Below are 24,986 nucleotides of genomic sequence, written 5' to 3' on the forward strand. Positions count from 1 at the left end.
TCGAGCACGACTCAACAAATTAATAGAAATATCATTATCAACTCCTCAGTGAGGTCCAAGTGCAATATCCAAATAGCAGGAGCTGCATTTTGTTGATAAAGTAAAAACGTGTCACAGTGAGCCATTATAAATGAAGCATTGTGTTCACACTCTCCAGACAAATTCACGTTGTCATCACTATTTGTATTTTCATTTTTTTGGCAGCGAAAATGACTGAAATCCTGATTCATCGCAACACGTTTCAAAACAATTGCCACATTGTTCTGATTTTTTAACACATCAGTCAACGTCTAGTCAAGTACAGGGTATTAACTGAATTGGCTCTGGTTTATTTTGACCCATTTTAAAAATGCATCTTATCATTCTGCTGTGGAGTGGTGTTACTGAGATCGAACTGGGCTCAGGAGAAAAGTAGAGTAAATATTGAGTACAGCTCGACTGATAAGAGATGTTTGGGGCCGATACTGACACCGATTGAGTAAAAAATTCAATAACCGATTAATTTGCTGATATTCCTCATGTTATTGTTCGTTTTATTGGAGGTGGTTCAAATACCTGTGACAAATCTGTGTCGGAGGTTCAACATTTTACTGTTTGTACAATAAATAACTTTAATTATTCAAACTGGCCTCAGTGCAGCTCTGCAGTAAAGTCTTAATAAAATAAATTAAAATAAGTAGAAACAGGTTAAAAATCCCCTAATGCATAATGACACACTTTGTTTTCCTGTATCAAACCTATCACCATAATCCATATCCCAACAACTCCAAAACGCTCTGGTGGACCAGTTGTGACCTGCACATTCACCACGCTATGAGATAATAACAGAACGTTACGAGACAGAGTTGTTAAGAGGCAAATGCAGCCGGAACTACAGTACATCTCAGACACGGCTGCTGGGCGGAGGGATTTCAAAAGCGCAAGTAGTTCAGAGTATTTGCTCTGTGTGTCGTAATGTTACATACATACATAATTATACATGATTATCTCATAGCGTGGTGAATGTGCAGGTCACAACTTGTCCACCAGAGTGTTTTGGAGTTGTTGGATTGTGTATTTGATGGGTTTCGAGGGACAGGGGACCTGTAGCTACCATTCACCTCCATTGTGTTCACTGAGCAGTTCATGTCTCTGCCCTGCTGATCTCAAAACAACATGCACCGATAATTAAAAGTAATGAACCTACTGCTATGACTATAGGGATTATGGTGAGAGGAGAATCTTCCAAAATGTTGAACTATCCCTTTAATTCACCTAAAACCAGGAACATACAGTATTTTGTTGGGCTTTTATGCCTTTAATTGATAGGAAAGTCAGAGAGAGACATAGACAGGGGGATGACATGCAGCAAAGGGCCGTCGGGGGAGTTGAACTGGGGGCCAGCTGCAGCGAGGACTATAGCCTCTGTATATGGGGCGCCTGCTCCACCCACTGAGATGAACGACGCCCCTGCATCACTTCATATTTGCTTAAATATTGAAGTGCATGAGTCGGCGCTGCCAGCAGAGGGCGCTGTCACTGTGAGGAGTTCTGTTTGTTTGTTTGTCTGTCTGTTTGAAGGTTGAGTGCGACAGTCGATAATTTTCCATGCGGCTCGTTCACGCTGCTGCTCCTCTGGTGTCGTCCATGCACAACACCACCGCCGCTGCTGCTGCTGCTGCTGCTGCTGCTGCTATCAGCTCGCGCCTCGTTATCGCTGTGTGACCGCTGGCACCGGCTACAGGACACAAAGTTAGCCGCTCAACTTTTTGAATTTTTTTTTTTTTTTTTTTTTCTTTTCCCATCGTCCATCTCTGCTCTCCACCAACCACCACAGTTGGGGGACCAGGGGCCCCCCGGAGCTGATAAGACCGGGCTTGTAGTCCGGCCAGCCCCCCCCCCTCTCTCTCTCTCTCTCTCTTCTCCTCCTCAGTTGTTAATTCTGTTATTTCATTGTTGCTGTGTCACTGGGCAAAATTGTAATGCCAGTTGTTTGTGTGTGTATGTGTTTATTTATTTATTTTTCTCTCCGCCCGTGCTCTTTGCTTCTTTCACTTCTCCCTCTTTCCCTCCCTCCGTCTCTCTCTCTCTCTCTCTGTCTGGCTCTCTCCCACGTCTCTTTCCAGGCGAAAAGAATTAAAAGCCATTTAGCGCCGTCTCTCCCCCTGAGAACTGCTCTGTAATTAGCATAACTAATTTAGCAGAAATATTTCCCTTTCCCTTAAATTTGCTGTTGTGGAGGAGGGAGGAAGAGGAGGGAGAAGGGGGGGGGGCTGAAATTATGATGTAGCGGAAAAGATGTCTGCTTGTTAAGAGTGTCTGTGTTTGTGTGAGAGAGTATACAACAGGAGAGAGCAACGCAATTTAATGTGTGTGTGTTTGACCTAAGTCATGCTGGGTGATTTTTTTTTTTTTCCTGATCGTTGATGTGTGAGTTCATCTGCCTCTTGGACTATCTGTGTGTGTGTGTGTGTGTTTTCCTTGTTTGTAGTTTTATCTTTGTGTGTCAGCATGTGTGTCTATCTGTGTGTGCATGTGTGTGTGTATCAGTGTGTGTGTGTGTGTGTAGGCTTGTGTTGGCGGCAGCTTTATCAGTGGTGGCTCCAGCTGTGTGGAGGACTCCTCAGGGGGCTGAAGCTGCTGCACGGGCACCAGCCACTTGAACTTGTGGCTTAAATACGCATGAAAACACACACACACACACACACACACACACACACAAACATGCACACACACACACAAACCTATATACACACATATGCACTCTGTATCACAGGGTCACTGGCCAGGATTCAGAGCTCCACAGTGATGCCAAAGGATGTTTGTTGTAGGTTTGTGTTGGAGCTCAGTCACGTCCCGGCGATGACCTTCAGTCAGACTGAAAGGAAAACAACAACAACAAGAAAAACAACAAAAAAACAAACACATTTTTTACTCCTTTCACTTTTCCCAGCTTAGTCCCCTCTCTCTCTTTCTCTCTCTCTTCTTTTCTTTGTATCCGCCTCCATCGTCGTCCTATTAATCTGTGATTCGAGCTCCAAAACAAAAAGCTTCTCCTCCGCTCGGCTCCTTTATTTTGTCCAAATGTGACTCACTCAGTGATTCGACTTCACAGTTTTATTAAAGGAGTTTGAGGTTTTTAAAAAATCCAGATGGATCATGAACAGTGTTTGGATGGACGGGTGAAAACTTTGTCTTTAAAGAACCGTTATCTGTGAATGCAACAATAAATTTAGACCTCAATGATATAATACGATCACACATTTTCAACATTTTGCACACTCTAAAACACCAAGCACCAGTCCAAGCAGCAGCAACTAACCAACTTAACTAACTCACCAACTAACTCACCGGGCCATGAACGGACGGCCAGTAGCCCCCTGAGCACACATCACGTAACCATAGCAAAAAAGTGTCTCATCAAACCTATGAACCCTGGTTGAACCCTTTGTTTTCATGTAATCAAAGTCTTAGTTATTCACAATATCAAAACAACATGAACGCATCTTGTCCCGTATCAAAGGAGAAGCCGCATCCCACCAATTAAAAAAAAAAAGATTAGCGGCCTATTTAGGTCATTTGAGAGAGAGACAGTCAGACAGACACAGAGTCAGAGAGAATCATCGCATAGAAGGTTCAAACGAGAGTTCTGCTTGAAAATGTCTCCTTCACTTTAAACCTGTTTTTTCTCAGAGTTATCCTCCCCAGAATGCTGAATTAGGAGAAAACATGCTGTATTCAAATGAGGATAAAGTGGAACATGCTACGAACTCTGGTGAAAGCAGAGAGTCTCCCCTTTCATTTGAGGTGTTTTGTGTCATTTAAGTCATAGCACAACATTTCTGTGGCTGTTTGAAAAGTAGTAGAAATCCTCAGAAGTGCTGGCACTGGCTGTACACTGAGGGAAAAAAACTCTGGCAGTGAATGAGTTGAGACTATTGCACCCTAACCCTAAATCCATACCAAAAATATGTAACAATCACAGGAATTAAGAACCTACAGTGAGATAAAAAATAATATAAATAAAAGATGAGACACCACCATCGATAAATTAGGATAAAATGTCATATGTAGTAGTCGTATGTTGATGCAGGAACAACTCACTCGATCGGTTGATTAGATTATGCGGAGGTTTAGATTGTGCAGAGGTTTTATCAGGTCGCACCGTGTCGACGACGTGTGAGTTCGATCTCCCGTCATGCGACACCGAGGCGAAGCGGCCGCCGTGTGTCCGACTGAATCTGTGTGAGTGTTTCCTTGAGGTCGGTCCAGTCTCCACTGGGTCAGTGCCAGTGTTGGGAGGGACGCTCCCTGACGTAACGTCTCCCACTCACCGACCTCTCACTTATAGAGCCTGACATCTGCTGGCAGCACAGAGAGAGAGAGGGGGGAGGGGGAGAGGGGAGAGGATAAAGTTTCTGTCCCTGCTCTGCCTCCATCATGACGTGTCTCTTGGCTAAAGGCCGGGACTCCTCTCTCCATCTTCATCGCTCTCGGTTTCTTCTCCTTAATGTCTCTGAGGACTTGATTGGCAGCGATTATTTCAGGCTGTTTTCTGCCGAGTCAGCTCAGTGACATCAGTCGCCGGAGAAACGAGAGCCGGGGTGAGAGCGAGGTGATTGCACAGAGGGGGGGGGGGACCGCCACCACAGCCACCCCACTGCCGCCAATGATGATGATGATGATGATGATGTTCAGGAGGGGGACGGAGACAAAAGAGGTGGGAGGAGGAGGAGGAGGAGGAGGGGGGCGGACCGGGAGGGCGAGCTTTTATCGTAATTACAGCGGCTCTCCGATGGGCTGGAGAGAGGGATAAGACGAGGGAGCTGTGGCCGCGTCCGCTGATGCTAAGTGATCGAGTGCAAGAAGAAATAAAAGCAAAGTTTAAAGACAGAGCGCCCCTCCCTCCCTCCCCCCATCCCCCATTCCCCTCGGGTGCAAAAACCTGCAGCGAAAACCTCTTGACTAATTTCATTAGTGTGACTTTCCGTTGTGAGTCTCGTCCCGTGAGGTCCAGTGAGCACAAAGTTTGTTACATTTGTCTGGATTTTTTAAAGTTTGAGTGAAACTCAGCGAACACTAAACTGCTGAGTCGACGGTTTGAATGTTAAATCCTGTGTTTACATCAGTAACCTCCACGCAGCAGCCCGGTGTCGGACAGCAGGCCTCTGTGATGATGTTATATGCCAAAGGGAAAAGAGAGGCAGACGAGCTCAGAGGTGTTTTTATGTTTTGTTTTCTAAGTCCGTCGTTTATTAGTCAGAAGTAAAAAACACAAATGGAGACAGCAGCGGTGGAGAAAAGTCTGCAGCAGAAATCAATCAGAGCAGCAGAGTCGTTCTTCTCTTGCCTGAACCTCGACCAGACGCCAGGATCCTGTGAATAAAACCTGAGCGATCGATGAATATTAGGAACTGACTCTTCGTTTGTACACAACGGCTGATAAACAACAAAATAGCTACAGGGTACATCGCAGAAATGAGCCGTTGGCATTTAAATCATCTGCCCAACAGAAACAGAGTGTTTATTTAAGTACAGTTTATTTAAAGGAGCTTGTATCTAAATAATATGAAGATCAGAACATCCAAAGGCCCTGTTATTTAGATAGAAAACACACTTCCATCCATGGACATATTGGTAAATGCAGGCAAATGCAGAGACAGTTTGCTGAAAAACTGCCCTCGACGGGAACACGCATCAGTGGTTTTGCATGAATTTACCTCTAAAACAACTCTGTCTGGTAACGTTCTGTTATTATCTCATAGCGTGGTGAATGTGCAGGTCACAACTTGTCCACCAGAGCGTTTTGGAGTTGTTGGATTGTGTATTTGGTGAGTTTGATGATGGAAACCAAGAAATCCCATTAGCCTCCGTAGCGTAGCACTGAGCAGCTCGTGGGTCTGCTCCGCCGTTCTAAAAATAGCTTGCACCGACAATTAAAGGTAACAAACCTACTGCTATGACTATAGGGCCAAAATGTTGAATTATCCATTTAACAAAAGTGGCAAATGCAAACATCTGCGAACAGAAATGAAGTATCAACTGGCCTGTACAGTCCAAAAGTGAAAAAACGCCCAAGGGGACTGAACCCAAGAACCAAGAAACACAAAAGAAAAGCAAGGACCTAACGAGGGAGAGGTACGTGGAGAGGCCCGACAAGGAAGACAACTCGGGCAACAAGTGACTGAAACAGGGGGTTGTAGAGTATATACACAGACAAGGGGGAAGACAATGAGACAGTGAGGAGGAAAACATAAGAGGGCACAAAGAAGACAAAAGATATTTCAAAATTAAAACAGGAAAAACTTAAACTAAACCAAGGAAGACATGGAGGACATGACACCTCCGAGTCCTTACTAATAACTTCACCGTCTCACTTCCACCACACACGAGTCGTGGTTATTGTTTGGTTTTAGCAGCTTTCTGTTTCCTGACCACAGTGAAGAAAAGTCAAACCACTTGGAGGGAAAACATCCGCCTCTCTCCATCGACCACTTTTCTGTTTTTCTTTTTCCTCTAATTCCACTTCCTGGCGGTCTCGCTCCCCCCCCGCCATCCCTCCTGATACATTAGCTCTTTCCCCGCTGGGCGACGCCGGCTGCTTTTCTTTCTCTCCTCTTTTCACAGAGCGAGAGTTTGATCCACGGAGGTTTGCGGCCCGTATTGTGTAATTACAGCCGGGGCCTGTTTTTAATGGCTGTTTATCCACACGGACGCCGTTATTGCAGGGAAATTGGGGTCAATTACATGATCCTCTAAAAATGCGAGCGCCCCCACCCGCGGCGCCGCACACAACTCTGTGGCCTCTTCAAGTCATAAGTGGCACACGCACACACACATATATCGGAGTGTGTTTTGACAGGTTCATATGTGCATTAAACACAACTAAATAACGCACTCATTCATATATGAGTCTGAGGCCGTGTGACAGACTCTGGGAGGTTTTACTCCAGCAGCTCGTTATCTGTGTGTGGTGTTTGTGTTAATTGCTTTTGTCCCGACATTAACTCTACATTTGTTTTGATGCTGCCGCCTGCGGTCACGCATCAGCAAATGACTCAGTAGATGTGTGTGTGTGTGTGTGTGTGTGTGTGTGTGTGTGTGTGTGTGTGTGTGTGTGTGTGTGTGTGTGTGTGTGTGAATTACTCGTCGTTTTCTGGTTAAAGTCTGACTGTTTTTGTTTTTTTTAAACGATGCCGAGATGTTTATTGAGGGAAAGGATTCATTCTTACCAGTTTAACAATTTAATTATCATAACACCTCCTAATTACAGTGGAAATAATGTGTGTCTGCTTTAACGCAACAATGTGTCTGTGTGTGTATGTGTGTGGTGTTTTCTCCGAGGCTTTAAAATAATCACTGAATTGAACAAAGAGGAGTCGAGGTAACGACGTAAAGTGAAGTATTATTCCTGGTGTTTACTGCCGGGATGTGAAATCGCTCTTAATTCTTCTTCTGTTTCCTAAATACCATGTAAGTTGTTGTGATGAAACTCTCTCTCTCTTTAAATTTGACAAATTTGACAACTTTCACCCGCACCAAACCTCCAATTTATTGAAATTACGAAGCAATTCCACGGAGATCTGTGGATAAGTCTTCACACTATCAAGAATATCTTTATTATTGCAAATGGTTCATTCGTCCAATGCATTTTTTTTTAAGTATCTACTTTTTCATGTGATAAGTTTTATTTATAATTTTTCATTCCTAATTATTGTTTTATTGCTCTCTCTTGCACAGTGTTTTATTTGTTTATATTTGTGCTGTTCCCTGTGGTTTTATTTCATCTTTGAAGCAGTTTTAAGTTATTATCATTATTATCGTCAGACAAGTTGCACCAAGATAATTCAGACATTATAACTAAACTACAAATACCTTAATAAAGGATCTATTATCAATCAGTTCACCATAAACGAATCAATATGGCAGCCAATATACTCACTTATTTCTTATATTTCTTAATTTCTGTGTTAATTCCTTCTTAATTCTTTCTGTAAATCACTTCCTAAGTTAAAGTTTGTTATGTTATTAAATCAAAATAAACAATAAAGAGCTGCCTCTGTAGCAAACAGAGACATTGTTAAGAAGAGCACAACAATCTTCACCGTAGTAAAACACTTAGAAACGATCAATAAAACACATTTTCAACACTCGAAATCTCCACAGTTCCAAAATAGTTGGTGGTAATAATAATAATAATAATAATAGAAATTATAATAAACTTTATTTATGTTTCTCCTGTCGTGCAGGAAAAGCAGAGAAACTTAAAAACAAATGATGATGAAATAAGAAGACAGAAATAAACATATTGACTGTTTTGAATTCCAGTTGTGTGTAAAGACTGAAAAGAAAAAGAGAAAATATAATTAAGGATTTGACTGAAAACAATCGGCCTATCTGTTTCTATGAACCGACTCTGTAGCCGGGAACAAGGTCAATAAACAGCGATTCTCTGACTGAGGATGTTTTTGCTCTGCTCTCGCTCGACTTTAATAATTCACAGTGAGATTCTTGTTGGAGCCCAGGTGGAGAGATAACCACGTTAGGAGAATCTTAATTTCATTTCAGCTGCTTCTTCTCTGAACTCCTCGGTGGTTTGTCAAATCGTCCTCCGTCTGAGCAGCTGATGTTTGTTTGGGACGTCTCCGTTCAGAGACCTGGGACGGGACGTCGGTGTCTGTGTGTTTCCTCTGAAGGAGTTTGATGTGGAGACGTCACTCAGATTATCTGTGTCAGACCCCGTTTGATTAAATGTGTTTGTTGTTGTGACTGCTGTGGATTATCGCTGTTATTGCTCCGTTTATTAACATCAGTCCTGACCCGTCGATGATCAGCTACTGAAGAACCGATGATCGTTTGACCTCCACCAGGTCTAATTAGAAAAAACATTGTCAACATAGATAATCATTAACTTTAGTTTTGATAAGAAAGAAGAGGAGGAAAAGCAGAAAAAGAGGAAAAGGGAGCAGGAATGATGAGAAGATAAAAAGTAAAAAGTAGAAGATGAAGAACAACACAGAGAAAAGAGGAATAATTGGAAAAAGAAGAAGAAGACAAAGGAGAACAGGAAGAAAAAAGAAGAGGAGGAAGTATAAGAAAAAGAGAAAGAAGGAGAAGATGAGGACAGGTAAGAGAGAAAAAAGAAGAGAGGGAGGAGAAAGAACTGAAAGAAAAGGAAAAAGACAAAGAAGTAGAAGAGGAAGAATGACAAGAAGAAAAAGCAGAAGACGTATAAAAGGTAGTGGAAGAGGACAATGAGGGAGGACAGGAAGAAGATAGAAGAGAAAGAAGAAGAGGAGGAAAAGGTAGACCAGGGTGAGGAAGAGGAAGACAGAGGATGAAGGAGAGAAAGCGAAAGAGGTGGATAAGGGAGTGGAAGACGATGATGTCGGAAAACAGGAAGAAGAAAGAAAGGGAAGAAGAACAAGAGAAAGGAGGAGAAGAACAAAATGAAAAAGATGTAGAAAGGGGAGTAGAACAAGACAGTGTAGGAAAACAGGAAGAAGAGGAGGAGGAAAGGGTAGATGAGGGAATGAAAAGAGAAAGAATAAGACAAAGAGGATGAAGGAGAAAAGGAGGAAGAGGTGGAAAAGAGGGTGGAAGAAGAAGATGATGTAGGAGAACAGGAAGAAGAACAAGACGACAAAGAAGTAGAAGAGGAAAAAAAGGGGGAAGATGTAGAAAAGGGAGTGGAATAAGACGGTGTAGGAGAACAGGAAGAAGAAGAGGAGGAAGAGGGAGACAAGGGAATGGAAGAGGAAGAAAAAGACAAAGAGGATGAAGGAGAAAAAGATGAAGAAGTAGAAAAGAGAGTGGACAATGGAGGAGGAGAAGACATGGCCTATAGCAATAAAACCATGATGTTGTGATAATGAGTCATCTCACCACAGCAGCTGGATGACTCTGCAACATCTGCAACATCTGTCTGCATTAAAACTTTAGTTGTTCACTGTTTGTTCATTAGTGTTTGTTTTTTTATTATAACTTCCTGTAAACGTCCTCCAGATGCATGATGGGAAATAATCTCAGAGGAAACTCGTCCTGCAAAATACTGACTCAGCAGGATCCTCGATCTGCTGACTCAGCACTCGTTGTCTGTACTGGTATATACGCTGCGATGACATCATCAGACTGTTACAGTAACTCACTCACTCTCTGTGTGTGTGTGTGTGTGTGTGTCTGTGTGTGTGTTTTTCCTCCAGGCCGACGTTCCGGTACTTCACCTGGCACACCTGTGTGCTCGGCATTGTGGGATGCGCCGTCATGATGTTCCTGATCAACGCCATCTACGCCTCGGCCAGCATCGCCTTCATGCTGCTGCTGCTGCTGCTGATTCACTACCTCAGCCCCACCTCCAGCTGGGGATACATCAGCCAGGCGCTCATTTTCCACCAGGTCTGACACACACACACACACACACACACACACACACACACACAGACACACACAATACAGCCTTGTCATTACTAGAGCAACTAAAATCTCATCCCCTCAGCTTTACAAGAGCCTGTACCTCTGCCAAGCAATCGTTCTATCAGGTTTATAGAGACACACACACACACACACACACACACACTGTTCTCTGCTGCAGCCAAGCGCTTTGCATTTAGCAGACAAACACACACACACACACACACACAAACACACTTTTTCCTCCTCTGTTGTCCCACGTAAACACACACACAAACACCGCCTTGTCATTTCTACAGCAGCTATCTATCACTTTTATATCGGCTTCACCAGACACACACATCTGCATCTTCTCTCTCTGCGCACTTCTTCTTTACGTTTATGACACACACACACACACACACACACTAACGCACACACACACACCAGTAACGCACACACACACCAGTAACGCACATACACACACGAACGCATACACACTAACACACACACGCAGCTTTACATCATCCAGCTCGCTGTGTCCTCTATCTTGCCAGCCTGTTGCTCTCAAGGAGAAGGAGCATCGTTGCCAGGAGGGCCTGTTGCCGAGGGGAACGGTTGCCAAGGCTGTGGGCAGGGGGTTATGGGTGGGTGGGGGGGTTGAGGGTGTCTGGGTTTTGCCAGCAGCTTGTCAGGAGGCAGATGATTATTACAACCACTTAACTTATTACGCTTTTTTCCTCCTTGTCCTCCTCCACTTCCCATCCTTTTCCCATCCTGCTCTCTTCATCTCCCCCCCCCCCCTTTATCCCTCCATCTTCTTCCTCCTCCTCCTCCTCCTCCTCCTCCTCCTCCTCCTCCTCCTCCTCCTCCTCCTCCTCTACCAGGTGATAAGTAGTTGGCTTGTTAGTATCGTAGATGGACGAACTGAGCAGGTCTGTTGGGTTCAGGCCCAAACAAACTCCTGGACCAACAATTGTTACTGGCAAACTCAGTCAGAGACGCACAACATGACAACGGAGGAGTGTAACACAGACACATGGACACACAAAGCTACAATACAATTATAGAAACACGCAAATCAACAACACAACCACTAAATTACACAAAATAACTGCACAACCACTAAGACACACAAAACAACCACAAAGACACACAAAACAACTACACAACCACAAAGACACACAAAACAACTACACAGCCACTAAGACACACAAAACAACTACACAACCACAAAGGCACACAAAACAACTACAAAGACACACAAGACAACTACACAACCACTAAGACACACAAAATAACTACAAAGACACACAAAACAACTATACAACTACAAAGGCACACAAAATAACTACAAAGACACACAAAACAACCACACAACCACTAAGACACACAAAACAACTACAAAGACACAAAAAACAACCAATAAGATACACAGAACAACTACAAAGACACACAAAACAACAACATAGATACACAAAACAACTAAACAACCACAAGGACACACAAAACAACCACTAATACACACAAAACAAACTACATGAAGACACAAAACCACCACACAGAGACACCAAATGTCCACCAAGAGACACGGATGGACGACACAGAGACACAGCAGTGTGATGTGGTGACGATGATGTCATGTGATGATGTAATAAGCCGCTAATCGACGTCATGGAGACGAAGCAGTTCGTAGCTTCCCCGTCGTCTCGTTGTCTCGTAACGTCCCCGAGGCCGGAGGCTGTTTACAGAAGTGATTAATTAACACGATCTCACATGAGAAAACAATGAATGAACAATGAAGCTGCTAATAACGTTGTTAATTAATTAATAAGAGTCACTGACACTGTTTACTCATTCACAGGGCGCCTCTTCTTCTTCTTCTTCTTCTTGCCCTCCTCTTTTTCCCCCACTTCCCCTCTTTCTCTTCTTACACTTCCTCCTATTTCATCTTCCTCCTTCTCTTTCTTTCTCTTCCTCTTCCCCTGTTTGTTTTTCCTCTTCTTTTTCCTCCTCCTTTTCCTCCTCCCTTACTTCTTGCTTCACTTCCTCTTCCCCCGCTTCCTCTCTTTCTCTTCTTACACTTCTTTTTATCCCTTTTCTTCTCCTCCTCCTTCTTCCTCACCTTCTTCTACTTCCTCTCCCTCCTTTTTTATTAAACTTCCTCTTCCCCTGTTTGTTTTTCCTCTTCCTCATCTTGCTCTTCCTCTCTTCTTGTCCTCCTCTTTTCTTCTACATCTTATTCTTCCACTTTATTCTTACTTCTTGCTTCACTTCCTCCTCTTCCACTTCCTCTTTTTTTTCTTTTTCCTCTCCCCCTCCTCCTTCTCTGTCTTTGTCTTCTCCCTTTCCTTTCCTCGTCTTGCTCTTCTCTTCTTGTCCTCCTCTTTTCTTCTTCATCTTATTATCCCACTTTATTCTTACTTGCTTCAGTTCCTCTTCTTCCACTTCCTCTTTTTCCCCTCCCTCTCCCCCTCCCCTGTCTTTCTCTTCTCCCTTTCCTTTCCTCTTCTTGCTCCTCTTCTCCTTGTCCTCCTTTTTACCTCTTCTTCTGTCTCATTTTCATCTAATTCATCTTCCCTCCTCCTCCTCCTCCTCCTCCCCTTCCTGATTAAAACCCACTAACATCAGTATCGGGCCTCCTGTGACACACCTGCACTCGTTTGTTTACCGTTTCTCTCGTTTCCCTCCGGTGGCTCGAAGCCAACTGGGCGACACTGCAACAGGAAGCAGAGACACACGACTGTAGATTAACAGTGTTGAGGACAGAGGGAGAACGAAGGGAAAGACAAACTGAGGCAGGAGCCGTCGATGGTATCACAGGAGGTAAAAGACAAAGACAGAAGAGGAGAAGAAGGGAGGAGGGATGAGTGATGGATGAGACCGGAGCGACAGAAGAATAATGATCGGCTGATGGATGAGAAGACGGAGGAATGGAGAGATAAAGAGAGACAGATCATTAGATGAGTGGAGGCAGTTGCTCTCCGCCTGGGACCCGTTTTGTTTTGTGTGTGTGTTTTTTTTTTGTTTTTTGTTTTACTGGGCGGAGATGAAGATGTAATAATGATGGAGATAGTTGCATCTTCATTTTTGATTGAGCTCTGATGGATCGTTCACAACGAAGCTCATCATTATCAACATGACTCCTCCACCTCTGTCATCGAGGGCTGAAGCTGAACACGACGTTTCACCTCTTCAGCTCTACAAAAAAAAACACTAATGTGGGAGTCCCAGGTACTTAACGTCTGGTGAGGTTGTCACCTTGGAGAGAGTCATTAAACTACCCATCACGTGGGTCGTTAGGGTCACATGGGCCGAAGTGTGACTCATTAGTAACGCTTAAGACGACCCTCACCAAAGGTTAAATACCTGCAACTCCAACATCAGTTTTTTTGGGAATGAAGAAGTCTTTCTGATGAAACATCTTCAAGAACCAAACAGAAGTTCAGATGTCTACTATGACCTGAACGACTGAGGATCTACACAGATGTTCCTCCCCCTCTTTCTTCTTGGGTTCAATCTCTAACCAGAGCAGCAACGCCAGACGACTGTTGGAGTTGTCAGATGTGGGTCACACATAGGCTGTGACTCATTAGTGAGTAGTTACAGTAAAGATGCTCCGAACGACCCTCAAGGTGACAACAATACCTGCAACTCCCACATTAATTTTCAGAGCTGAAGAAGACTTTTTAGATCACCTTCAAAAACTGAACCGAAGTCCAGTTACCTTCAACTTCAGCACCTCTTGACCACCATGACCTGAACAACTGAGAACCTACGCAGATGTTCCTCCACCTCTTTCTTCTTGGGAAGTGGAGCAGCGACACCAGACGACTTCTTCTAAAAACTAACGTCTGTTGGGGTTGTCACCTTGGAGAGAGTCATTAAACTGCCCATCATCTGGGTCAATCAATAGGGTTACCTGGGCCAAGGTGTGACTCATTAGTTGAGTAGTTGAACAATGCTCAGGATGACCCTCAAGGTGACTTTGAATACCTGCAACTCCCACATTAGTTTTTAGAACTGAAGGACTTTTTCTGATGAGAGGTGAAACCTATTCAAAAACTGAACTGAATCACTTTCAACTTAAGCAACTCCAGACCACCATGACCTGGATGACTGAGAACCTACACAGATGTTCCTCCACCTCGTTCTTCTTGAATTAAATCCCAAAGCGGGACAACTTTTTCTTAAAACTAATGTAAGAGTCCCAGGTATTTAACATTTGGTGGATTTGGTCATTAAGGTCACCTGGGCCACAGTGTGAGTCATTAGTGAGTAGCTGAACGATGCTCGAAGATGACAACCCCACCGATCGTTAAATACCTGCAACTCTCACATCAGTTTTTAGAACTGTCTTTCCGATGAGAGTAGGGATGCACATGATTAACCGTTTAACCGTTAACCAATAACAAGAACTTTGACCGATTAATACAATCGGTTATGGAAAAAAATTCTAAATGTGCATCCCTAGATGAGAGGCAAAACTTCTTCAAGAAATAAACCGAAGTTACCTTCAACTGACGACAATGACCTGGAAGACCTACAGAACCTACACAGATGTTCCTCCACCTCTTTCTTCTTGGGTTAAATCTCTAAGTGGAGCAGCGACACCAGACGACCGTCGCTCTTTCATTTCCTGTCACGACCCCAAGTCCATTAAATCCACCCTGAAAGTCTTTTTTCCTATAAGTATTTTCACTCAGTTCTCTAGTGGCTCTCCTCCTTTTAAGAGCTGAGTGTCTCGTCTGTGATTCTTAAAGTGGCTCAAGTTTCTTCAGGCTCCACTTCCTCCTTCACTCTGATGTAACGGTGAGGTCAGTGGTCACTAGCCCTGTTTCCATCAGCGTATTTAGATGCGCTTCTAGATGTATCGCATTGGACAATTATGATGGAAACGCCGTAATTCGAATTAAAATCCCCTGATTTGCACAAACTGAAATACGCTCGCTATGGCCGGGTTTTGGTTGATTCGAAAAGGGATGGAAACAGTTGTATTCGAATGAAGTGTGACTTAGCGCACTTTCACCCCAACTGCTCCCATGTTTGCAGTTCACTCACAAGACAACATCAGGATTTCCGCTACGTTAATTGATTGTGGCGCAGCCGCCATGGCAAAATAGAAGCCCCCACACCTTCATAATGATGTTATTGCACAGTTCTTCATAGTACCTCCTCAGTGAAAACGAAACTTATCGACCAGCGCATCTAGTGTTTACCATATAAAGTCTGTGGTGGCCCTGAGTCTGTGACGGCGTAGGCAGCAGCAGCAGCGTTAACATGGCGGACGTGTCGTCACAGAGTTAATGGTCATTAATCCCAATGAGAGTCTCAAACGAGTGGTAATCACTCTGAGTAGACTTTAGGTTCACATCTAATGTTTGGTTCCACTTGGTTACATTTCCTTAATGGTACCTTGATGCCACCCCATCAGCACAGAGGTAGAATCCTAATGACGGCTGTGGTGCAGTAACGCACACACTGATACACACCAACACACACGGATACACACCAGCCACTACAGTCTGACAGTTTGCTTATGAGCAATCACAGATGAGGACATATTTACCAATAAATAACCCATTACATGATTCACATATACTGTATGTATGCATGTACACGCACATGTGCAGGCACACACATGCAGACATATAACATGCGCACACACACAAACACATTCTCTCTGGTGTTTAGTTTCTGCCACAGTCTCATATCCTAATGGGATTGTGATTAGAGATGTAATTTGTTTCTACATTAAGAGAAGTCCCTGCAATTAAAAGATTACAGCACATGCATAGGTATGAGATAGAGACGTACGCACACACAGACACGCATATACACACAGTTATATTCAGGGTTTGCAATCTAAAAGGATTTTATATATATAATTTTTTGAGTTGTGTGTGTCTGTTTGTGAAACTACAGCCGAGAAAAAACTCCACTTTAACCACACACATGCACACACAACAATAACAAAGTGCATGAGACGGGTTGTGTCAGCTCCTATACATTTAAAATGAACCTTTGACCCAAAATGTAGCTGATTAAATACACTCACTCTCAGTGCTGACAGTGAGCTGGAGCTGGTTTTTGTTCATTTATCTTCTCATCAAAACAGAGTGAAGTTTAGTTCTTTTTCATTCATTCAGTCTGACCTGAAGCTGCAGAGTAGAAGTGAGAGGTGGAGGCGTACTTGTCGAGAATAAAGAATAAAAATTCATTTATTGTGGTTCAAACTGTGCAGCAGGAGATGTTCAGCAGAATTAAGCTATAAAAGCATTTGGAAATACGATAGAAAACACCACAAAAAAGCAGATTATCTTAGTTTAGCGAAACAATTTAAGTATGAATTGGATTAAAATGTGTTAAATAAATAACTTTGATGCCCTGGATGTTGCACGTGAAATAGTTGCTGTGCGGCATGAGATTTCATACGGTAGATCAGCAGTTGAGAAAAAATATAGTACCAGAGGAAAGTGGTATGTCGATGGGAAGATAAATATATTGATAAAAATAAAATATTCTAATTTCAGTCAACATTCAAACGGAGACATGTTCAAGTCCATACAGGGCAATTTTTACTTTTTTAATTTGAAATTATTAAGCAGCAGCCATAATGGATTATGTTTTCCTCTGTACTCAACAATCACATCACATTCACATTAAAGAAAAGATAGAAAAGGTAAAAATTAATTTATAATGATATGATTTACATGGAAAATATCAATACAGCAGACAAAGTCAAGTTGATAAATAAGACAGTATATGGTTCGGAGTAAACAGTAGAAAATAGGAACATTTTTAGTTTTGACTCTAAAGGGATAGTTCAGCATTTTGGCAAATTGGTCCATTGCCATAATCCCTATAGTTTTAGGAGTAGGTTTGTTTCCTTTAATTGTTGGTGCAAGCTATTTTTAGAATGGCGGAGCAGAGCTGTGAGCTGCTCAGAGCTACGCTATGGAGGCTAATGGGATTTATTGGTTTCCCTCATCAAACTCATCAAATACACAATCCAACAACTCCAAAATGCTCTGGTGGACAAGTTGTGACCTGCACATTCACCACGCTATGAGATAATAACAGAACGTTACCAGACAGAGTTGTTTTAGAGGTTTGATGAGGGAAACCAAGAAATCCCATGAGCCTCAGTAGTGTAGCTCTGAGCAGCTCGCGGCTCTGCTCCACCATTCTAAAAATAGCTTGCACCGACAATTAAAGGTAACAAATCTACTCCATTTGCCAAAATGTTGAACTATCCCTTTAAATCAATCGGAGGTGGAGCATGTGTGACATCAGGTTTTTGCTACACAAGAACAAAAAGCTGCTTCACCTTGTTTTACTCAAATCCTTCAGATGAGCTGTGGATGTTGTAATGTGTGTAAGTTACATCAACTCCAAATTTGAATTTCAGGACAGAGGGATTTAAGTCTCAGAAATCTGCTGAGTCATCTGAGGAACATGAACCATGAGTCTGAGTCATGACTTATAATTGGACTTATGTCCCAATAACAACCCGTCTTATTGATCTCTCCCTGCTCCCCCACAGGTGCGTAAGTACCTGCTGATGCTGGATGTGAGGAAGGACCACGTGAAGTTCTGGAGGCCTCAGGTTCTCCTGATGGTGTCCAACCCTCGCAGCAGCGTCGGCCTCATCACCTTCATCAACGACATCAAGAAGAGCGGCCTCTACGTGCTCGGCCACGTCCAGCTGGGAGATCTCAGTAAGGACCCGGCCCACCCCCACTGTTAAATCTCTTCTTCTTCTTCTGTTACATCACATTAACTCCACACCCCTGCAGGCGCCATGATGGAACGAGGGCTCTTACTTTGAAATGTTGCCATGAGTCAGCTCCTTCTCCTGTGAACGCCGTCGACTCGCACAGTTGTGTGTGTGTTTTTTTTTCCCTGACGACATCGGCTCATCAGGAGAGTTTGAAAGTTTAGTTCTGCACCACGTCTCGTGTGAAGCAGCTCAGTGTGAGAGGGCCAACATTAATTATGAGAAAAACAAACCAGGGGTGGTGATGGGAAATAGTTACCGGATAATTTAACATTAGTATGATATTTAGAGGCAGCGCTGACAAAACTAAAAGCTTGTTTGTTTGTTTGAGGCGTTTTTTGTTTTGTTTTGTATTTTTGACAGTGAACTTAGCGCTGAATTTTAACAGCAGTTTGGTTTTATTACAAAAAACTAACATCACCACTGAAGTGTTGTGATTCTAGGCAGGTGCTAAATAAAACTTTACAGGTTGAGTAGAATATAAACTACATACGCAGAGGTTTGATTCCAGATGTGGAAGCATTTCATGTCTGACCTCTGGTGACCTTTAGGCATACAGTACCAAGGGTTTTCTGTTTTTGGCTCAATTTTTCCATTTTAATCACCTACAATAAATCTTTACCAAAATTACTTACAGGGATAGTTCAACATATTGGCAAATTGGCCCATTGCCATAATCCCTATAGTCTTAGCAGTAGGTTTGTTACCTTTAATTGACAGTGCAAGCTATTTTTAGAATGGCGGAGCAGAACCGTGAGCTGCTCAGAGCTACACTACGGAGGCTAATGGGATTTCTTGGTTTCCGTCATCAAACTCATCAAATACACAATCCAACAACTCCAAAACGCTCTGGTGGACAAGTTGTGACCTGCACATTCACCACGCTATGAGATAATAACACAACGTTACCCAGAGGTGGCAAGTAACGAAGTACAAATACTTCGTTACTGTACTTAAGTAGATTTTTCAGGTATCTGTACTTTACTTGAGTATTTATTTTTCTGACGACTTTTTACTTTTACTCCCTACATTTATACGCAAAAATATGTACTTTCTACTCCTTACATTGTAAAAACAGGCTCGTTACTTTTTTTTTTTTTTGACACGACGTAAAAGCACCGGTAAAAGACGTGACGAACTAGAGAGGGAAAGAGGGAGAAGAAGAGGGAGGGAGGAACACTGTACAATCAGCGCAATATAGCGCATTTACCGTTTACGAGCGGCAAAGCGCAACCTGTCCATGCGCCCGTGTCTGTGTGTACGTGTGCGCGCGTGTGTGTACGTGTGGTGCGAGAGAGACGGCAGGTGGACTGACTGGCAGAGATGAGAGGTGGTGAAACGCTGTTTAAAAATTCTTATTGTTATTATTTTGTGAGAGTCTGTGGCGGCCCAAACGTTGGGAAACACTGCCTCTGGTCAGTTCAATCTGGATTATTCTGGCTGAACTTTTTTTGTTTAACAAAATTATCAAATGATGTAGGTTTCATTAACGGCAAAAATTCATTTTTACTTTTTACTATTACTTTGAAAGTACATTTCAGAGCCTGTACTTTCTTACTTTTACTTAAAGCAGAAGTAAGCGATATTTTTGTGTTAATATAAGTCTTAAATAGTTATATCTTCCGACAGCAATCACTTACATAGAGTGTTTGGATCGAAACACGGGTCTGTCAGTCACTCTGCTCTGCTCTGAGCCCAGGAGAAAACTTTTCTCGTATCCTACAAGTTTTATCCAATGAGGAGAGAGAACGGCATGCAGGGCTGTGTGTGCAGCCAAGGGATGCGCCTGAATGTGGTGACGTAGGGACGAGGGCCAATAGATCCATGTCGAGGGCGGGGGCTGCTAACTCCATCGGCTGACAAGACGTTATGGTGCGTTCAAGGCAACTCGTAACTGGTGTTTTTCCGACCTGTGAAGTCGTACCAGTTCGATCTGGTACGAGTTCACGGGTCAGAAGTTACGAGTGGCCGTTATAGTGACTTTCACAGGTAAAATAGGTCGGAAAAACACGAGTGGGTTGCCTGGAACGCTACAAAGTCGTAAGTGTTGTTTCAAAAGCCTGCCTGGAACGCAGCATTAGCCAAAACGACCGGATCGCTTACTTCTGCTTTAAGTACAGAATATGAGTACTTTTGCCACCTCTGTGTACAATACAAATGCCTACGATTCACCATAGTGAAGTACATTAGGATACATTTTGTGTCCGGCAGGTAAACTTAGGCTATGTGAACAATAACACTGATGAAATGGATTCAAGATGAATTATCGTGTGGTTATTTGCTTTGCAGTGAATCGTGCAATGGAAATACTTTTTACTTTTAATAATACTTTTGAGTAAATTTCAGAGCCTGTACTTTTTACTTTTACTTGAGTAGATATTTGGATCAGTACTTTCACTTTTACTTAAGTCGTTTTTTACACAGGTACTTTTACTTCTACTCGAGTAAAGAATCTGGGTACTTTTGCCATCTCAGACAGAGTTGTTTTCGAGGTAAATTCATGCAAAACAGCTGAGGCGCGTTCCCGTCCGGGGCAGTTTTTCAGCAAGCAGTCTCTGTATTTCCCTCTAAAACAACTCAGTCTCATAACGTTCTGTTATTACCTCATAGCGTGGTGAATGTGCAGGTCACAACTTGCCCACCAGAGCGTTTTGGAATTGTTGGATTGTGTATTTGATGAGTTTAATGATGGAAACCAAGAAATCCCGTTGTGGCTATATAGATAATAAGGAGCATAAACGAACATACTTATCTGAATATTGCACCTTAAATCCTTCTTTTGATCGATCTTAGGAAATATTCTGATATTTTGACAGTCTGAATTTTTTATTTTCATGAGCTGTGATTTGTTGTCAACAAAATTAAAACAAACAAGACTGAAAATATTTCACTTTAGTTGAAATGAAGCTCAAATATATGAACTTTTTTCGAATGCTAATCATTACTTTTAGCAACTTTAAGCGACATTAGCTTCTTTCCATTGGCTGTAGTTGTTCACAGTTGTTCCACAACAGTTTTTATTCGACACATCTTCAGTTTCCAGCTGTGTCAAGACGAACCTGTGGATGTTCTTCTCCTCAGTTTAACTCAACTTTTTGATTTCCTTGTCCTGTCTGTTGTCACTCATGTCTATCTTTAACCCCTTTTTTCTGTCCTCTCTCTTGTCTTACCTCTGGATTTTTGATTTTCATGAGCAAAAAAAGCTCAAAATATTTCACTCTACGTGAAATAAAACTATAATATATCAATGTTGTTATGCACAGGCTTATAATAAATGAACTTTTTGAACTATTTTGTTTTTTATATGAACTTTCCCAGGATATTCCAGGATGACAGCTACTGTAACAGTCTAGTTTGGTCTGAACCTCTCTCGGTGCTGCAGGAGGCTCCACCCTGTCCCTAACGTGATGTTTTATAGAAACACTGGAGAAAGTTTCAAGCTTTAGTCATAAAATGCAGAATAATCTTCCACATAGACTTTTATCTGCTGCTCTGAGCATCATTTAATGGACCTCTAAAGCACACCGGACCTCTCTCCATGTCATCTGTTTTACTCACAACGCTCTGGAGACGTCTCTTTTCTTTTCTGCACACAGACTCTGACTTCCAGAGTGTAAAGCAGCAGAATAACTGATTCTTTTTCTTTGTCCGTTCATGCACTTTTGGGGGTTTTAACTGTGTTGATGGGAGCGCTGGGACCGGGCCCTGAATAGATCATCTGACGTTCGTTAGTTAGTCCTGCTCTCGTCTGAGGAGCCACTTGGTCCTGAGAAAAATGAAGTGGAGTCGTTCATTCACATAATTATGTTCAAGAGGACTGTTGTGGAGCGACTTCCACGTCTCCTCCCAGTGTGTTTAAACTCTGTCCATTTATTCTCCGTCGGTGCTGAATACAAAGAGGAGCCGAGTGCGAGGAGGTCTGAAACCACCGCTGCATCGTCTATGAAGCCCGTAGATGTATCACAATCTGTATTGATGTTTCCTCTCTGTGAATGATTGATCACCTGTCCGTCTGTTTCTGCCTCCTTGTATCTCACTTCCTGTCTCCGCTGTCATTTGTCCTTGCATCTTCTTCGTCCTCCCGGCGTCCCGTCGTCGTATCTCTCGCGCCTCTAATTCAGCCTCTGTCAGACTCGCGCCTCTCTCTCTCTCACCGCTCGGCGTTTTGTTGTTTTCGGCCTTCGTCCCCCCTCTCGAGTCCCGACACACGCCTCCATTGAGCTGTCAGCCATATTTTATCACCTCAAGACTGTTTGTTTTTGTTTCCTCCCCTCGCAGACACGTTGCCCTCGGACCCCCTGCAGTCCCAGTACGACTCCTGGCTGTCCCTGGTCGACCATCTCAACATCAAGGCCTTCGTCAACCTCACCCTGGCCGATTCTGTGCGCCACGGAGTCCAACACCTGCTCTTCATCTCTGGACTGGGTCAGTGTCAACATCAATTTTTCATGTCCCTATCGATCAAAAAGGACATTTTAAAAGCCGATATGTAGTGGCATCTGGGAGTACAGCTGCAGCTTTACATATTAAGTCTGTTTGTACAGTGTGTGAGGTGTTTATTTATTTATGATTATTACGTTGTTTGTTTGTCGAATTACTCAACAATCCCGGTTTAAATTGGTGTTGCCTGTTTATCTCAGTTTGACCACAAGGGGGGCCCAAAGCTGAGATTTTAAAAGTCTATTCATAGCAGCTTTAAATCTCTTTTTTGTATGCATCTGTGAATTTCTCAGAAGCTGTTGAGTTATGTTTCAAAATGTTTTTCGACCATTTAATCTTGATCTAAATCACACAGAGAAAATGGCTTGATTTAAAGATCATTCATTCTCCACATGAATGGAAACTGAAATTTCTTCACAGCCGTTTTATTGAACTTTTTCAAAGTTTTGTTAGATGTCATAATTGTTATAAAATAAGAGGTGATTTTGTTTAACGTTTGGTCTCATCAGGCTGAGTTTTTCTGAAAACAGAAACCGAAAAAAAAAACATGTAAATGAGAAGAGATGAGTTTGAAACCTGTTCATTTGAGCACAGAGAGAAATAAAGAGGTAAACGGCTGAAACCAACTGACCTAAAGCCAGGATGCAGATATGATTAATATGCTAATTGGCAGATTATTACAATAAGAAACTTGAACCTTTTTCAACTGAACATAGTTGTTCCCACAGTTTTGTGGATCTTCTTCACTTCTTCCTCATTTTCCATCTTTTCCAGTTCTTCTCCCTCGACTCCAGCTTCAACCACTTTTTCTTCTTCTTCTTTTTTCTTTCCTCTCTCTGGCGTCCTTCCCAGCTCTCGCTCCAGCTCTTGTCTTCCTCCACATCTGTCTCTCACTGTCACTTCATCACAGAGAGCGACTGAACCTCTGCACAGATCGATGGTCGTTATAAAGGAATCATTTACATCTGATCTGAACAGCAGCTCTCGTTTCGCTCTTTCACCTCATCTCTCCTTCTCTCTCTTCATCCAGGTGGGATGCGTCCCAACACCCTCGTCCTCGGTTTCTACGACGACTCCCTTCCAAAGGACAGACTGGTCGATCCCTCCATGTCCACCGGTCAGTCCTCAGATCCCTCGGGTCAGTCTCAGGAGCCGGATCAGCAGCCCCCACCCTTCCACTTCTCCCCCCTGCGGAGGGCCAGCGACCGGCCGGACGGCGGCGAGCTCGGCGACGGGAAGGTGCTGGGCGCTCAGGAGTACGTGGCCATCATCGCCGACGCCATGAAGATGCTGAAGAACGTGGTCCTGGCTCGATACTTCAACAACTTCGACCGGACTCAGGTGCTCACCCCGCCCTCCTCCTCCTCCTTCCCGGGGAAAAGCTGCGTGTACGTGGACGTGTGGCCGGTGAACCTGCTGCGGCCCGACAGCTGCAGCTACGTCGACACCTGCTCGCTCTTCCTGCTGCAGCTCGCCTGCATCCTCAACATGGTGCGAGCCTGGAGGAAGGCCACGCTGCGCCTCTTCCTGTGCGTGGAGGAAGGGCGCAGCGTGCGGGGCTCGGAGGAGAAGCTGGGGCAGCTGCTGAAGGAGCTGAGGATCAAAGCTCGGATCTACCCGGTGCCCTGGGACCAGCAGGTGGCGCTGCACTGGCAGCGGCAGGGCAAGTGGGGCAAGAAGCAGCGGCCGCAGTCGCCCGACTCCATACAGGACGACGCCAAGCTGAGGTCGGAGGAAGAGGAGGAGGAGGAGAACGACGAAGACTACGTCAACAGTTTCCCCAGCAACACCATGCGCCTGTCGGACGACTACCTGTCGGCCGTCAACAAGCTGATCCTGGACCAGGCCCGGCCGCCGCCCGCCGTGCGCTTCCTGTACCTGCCCCGGCCGCCGGCCGACACCCGGCGCTACGCGGCCTACCTGCAGCAGCTGCAGCTACTGACCCAGGACCTCGGCCCCACGCTCCTCATCCACGGAGTCACGCCCGTCATCACCACCGACCTCTGAGGAACCGACAGTCCGTGATGACGAGTCTGGACTCTCGGCTCTGACCCCGAGTCGTCACTAACTCCACCTTCACTGTGTGGACTTTGTTTTTAGATGATTTAAAATGAAGAGGTGCGTCACATGAAAGCCTGTCCATATATTTAACCTTTCCTTGATTTTATTTGTTTTATTTTATCAGCTTGGAGTTGTGGTTTTCCCATCATGCACCTGAAGGCACCACTGTGTTAAACCTGACGGTGCCTCACCAGGTCAGTCACGTCGCTGCTTCACCACTAACCAGCTCTTCATTCCTGCCTCTAACGGACGGAGCCGTTTAATTCCTGTGACGTTTTGCGTTTCCTTCGACTTCCTTTTTTTTTTTTTTTCTACCTTGAAATCTTCTTTTGCTGCG

At 43.7% G+C, this 24,986-nt stretch overlaps 1 protein-coding gene across 1 annotated transcript in view; it reads left to right on the forward strand.

Annotated features, from left to right (window-relative positions):
* Positions 1-24,618, forward strand: part of LOC146975776 (solute carrier family 12 member 9) — an 88,029-nt gene extending 63,411 nt beyond the window's left edge. Inside the window, exons 10-13 of the mRNA XM_085795011.1 lie at positions 10,182-10,374; positions 17,915-18,089; positions 22,427-22,573; positions 23,619-24,618. Of these exons, the coding sequence (XP_085651137.1) occupies positions 10,182-10,374; positions 17,915-18,089; positions 22,427-22,573; positions 23,619-24,595 (1,492 nt within the window). The 3' untranslated portion in view covers positions 24,596-24,618. The remainder of the gene's footprint in view (positions 1-10,181; positions 10,375-17,914; positions 18,090-22,426; positions 22,574-23,618) is intronic.
* The last annotated feature ends 368 nt before the right edge of the window (positions 24,619-24,986 follow it).

Source organism: Trachurus japonicus, chromosome 13 (assembly GCF_045865225.1).
Source record: "Trachurus japonicus isolate A0001 chromosome 13, Traja_1.0".
NCBI lineage: Eukaryota > Metazoa > Chordata > Actinopteri > Carangiformes > Carangidae > Trachurus > Trachurus japonicus.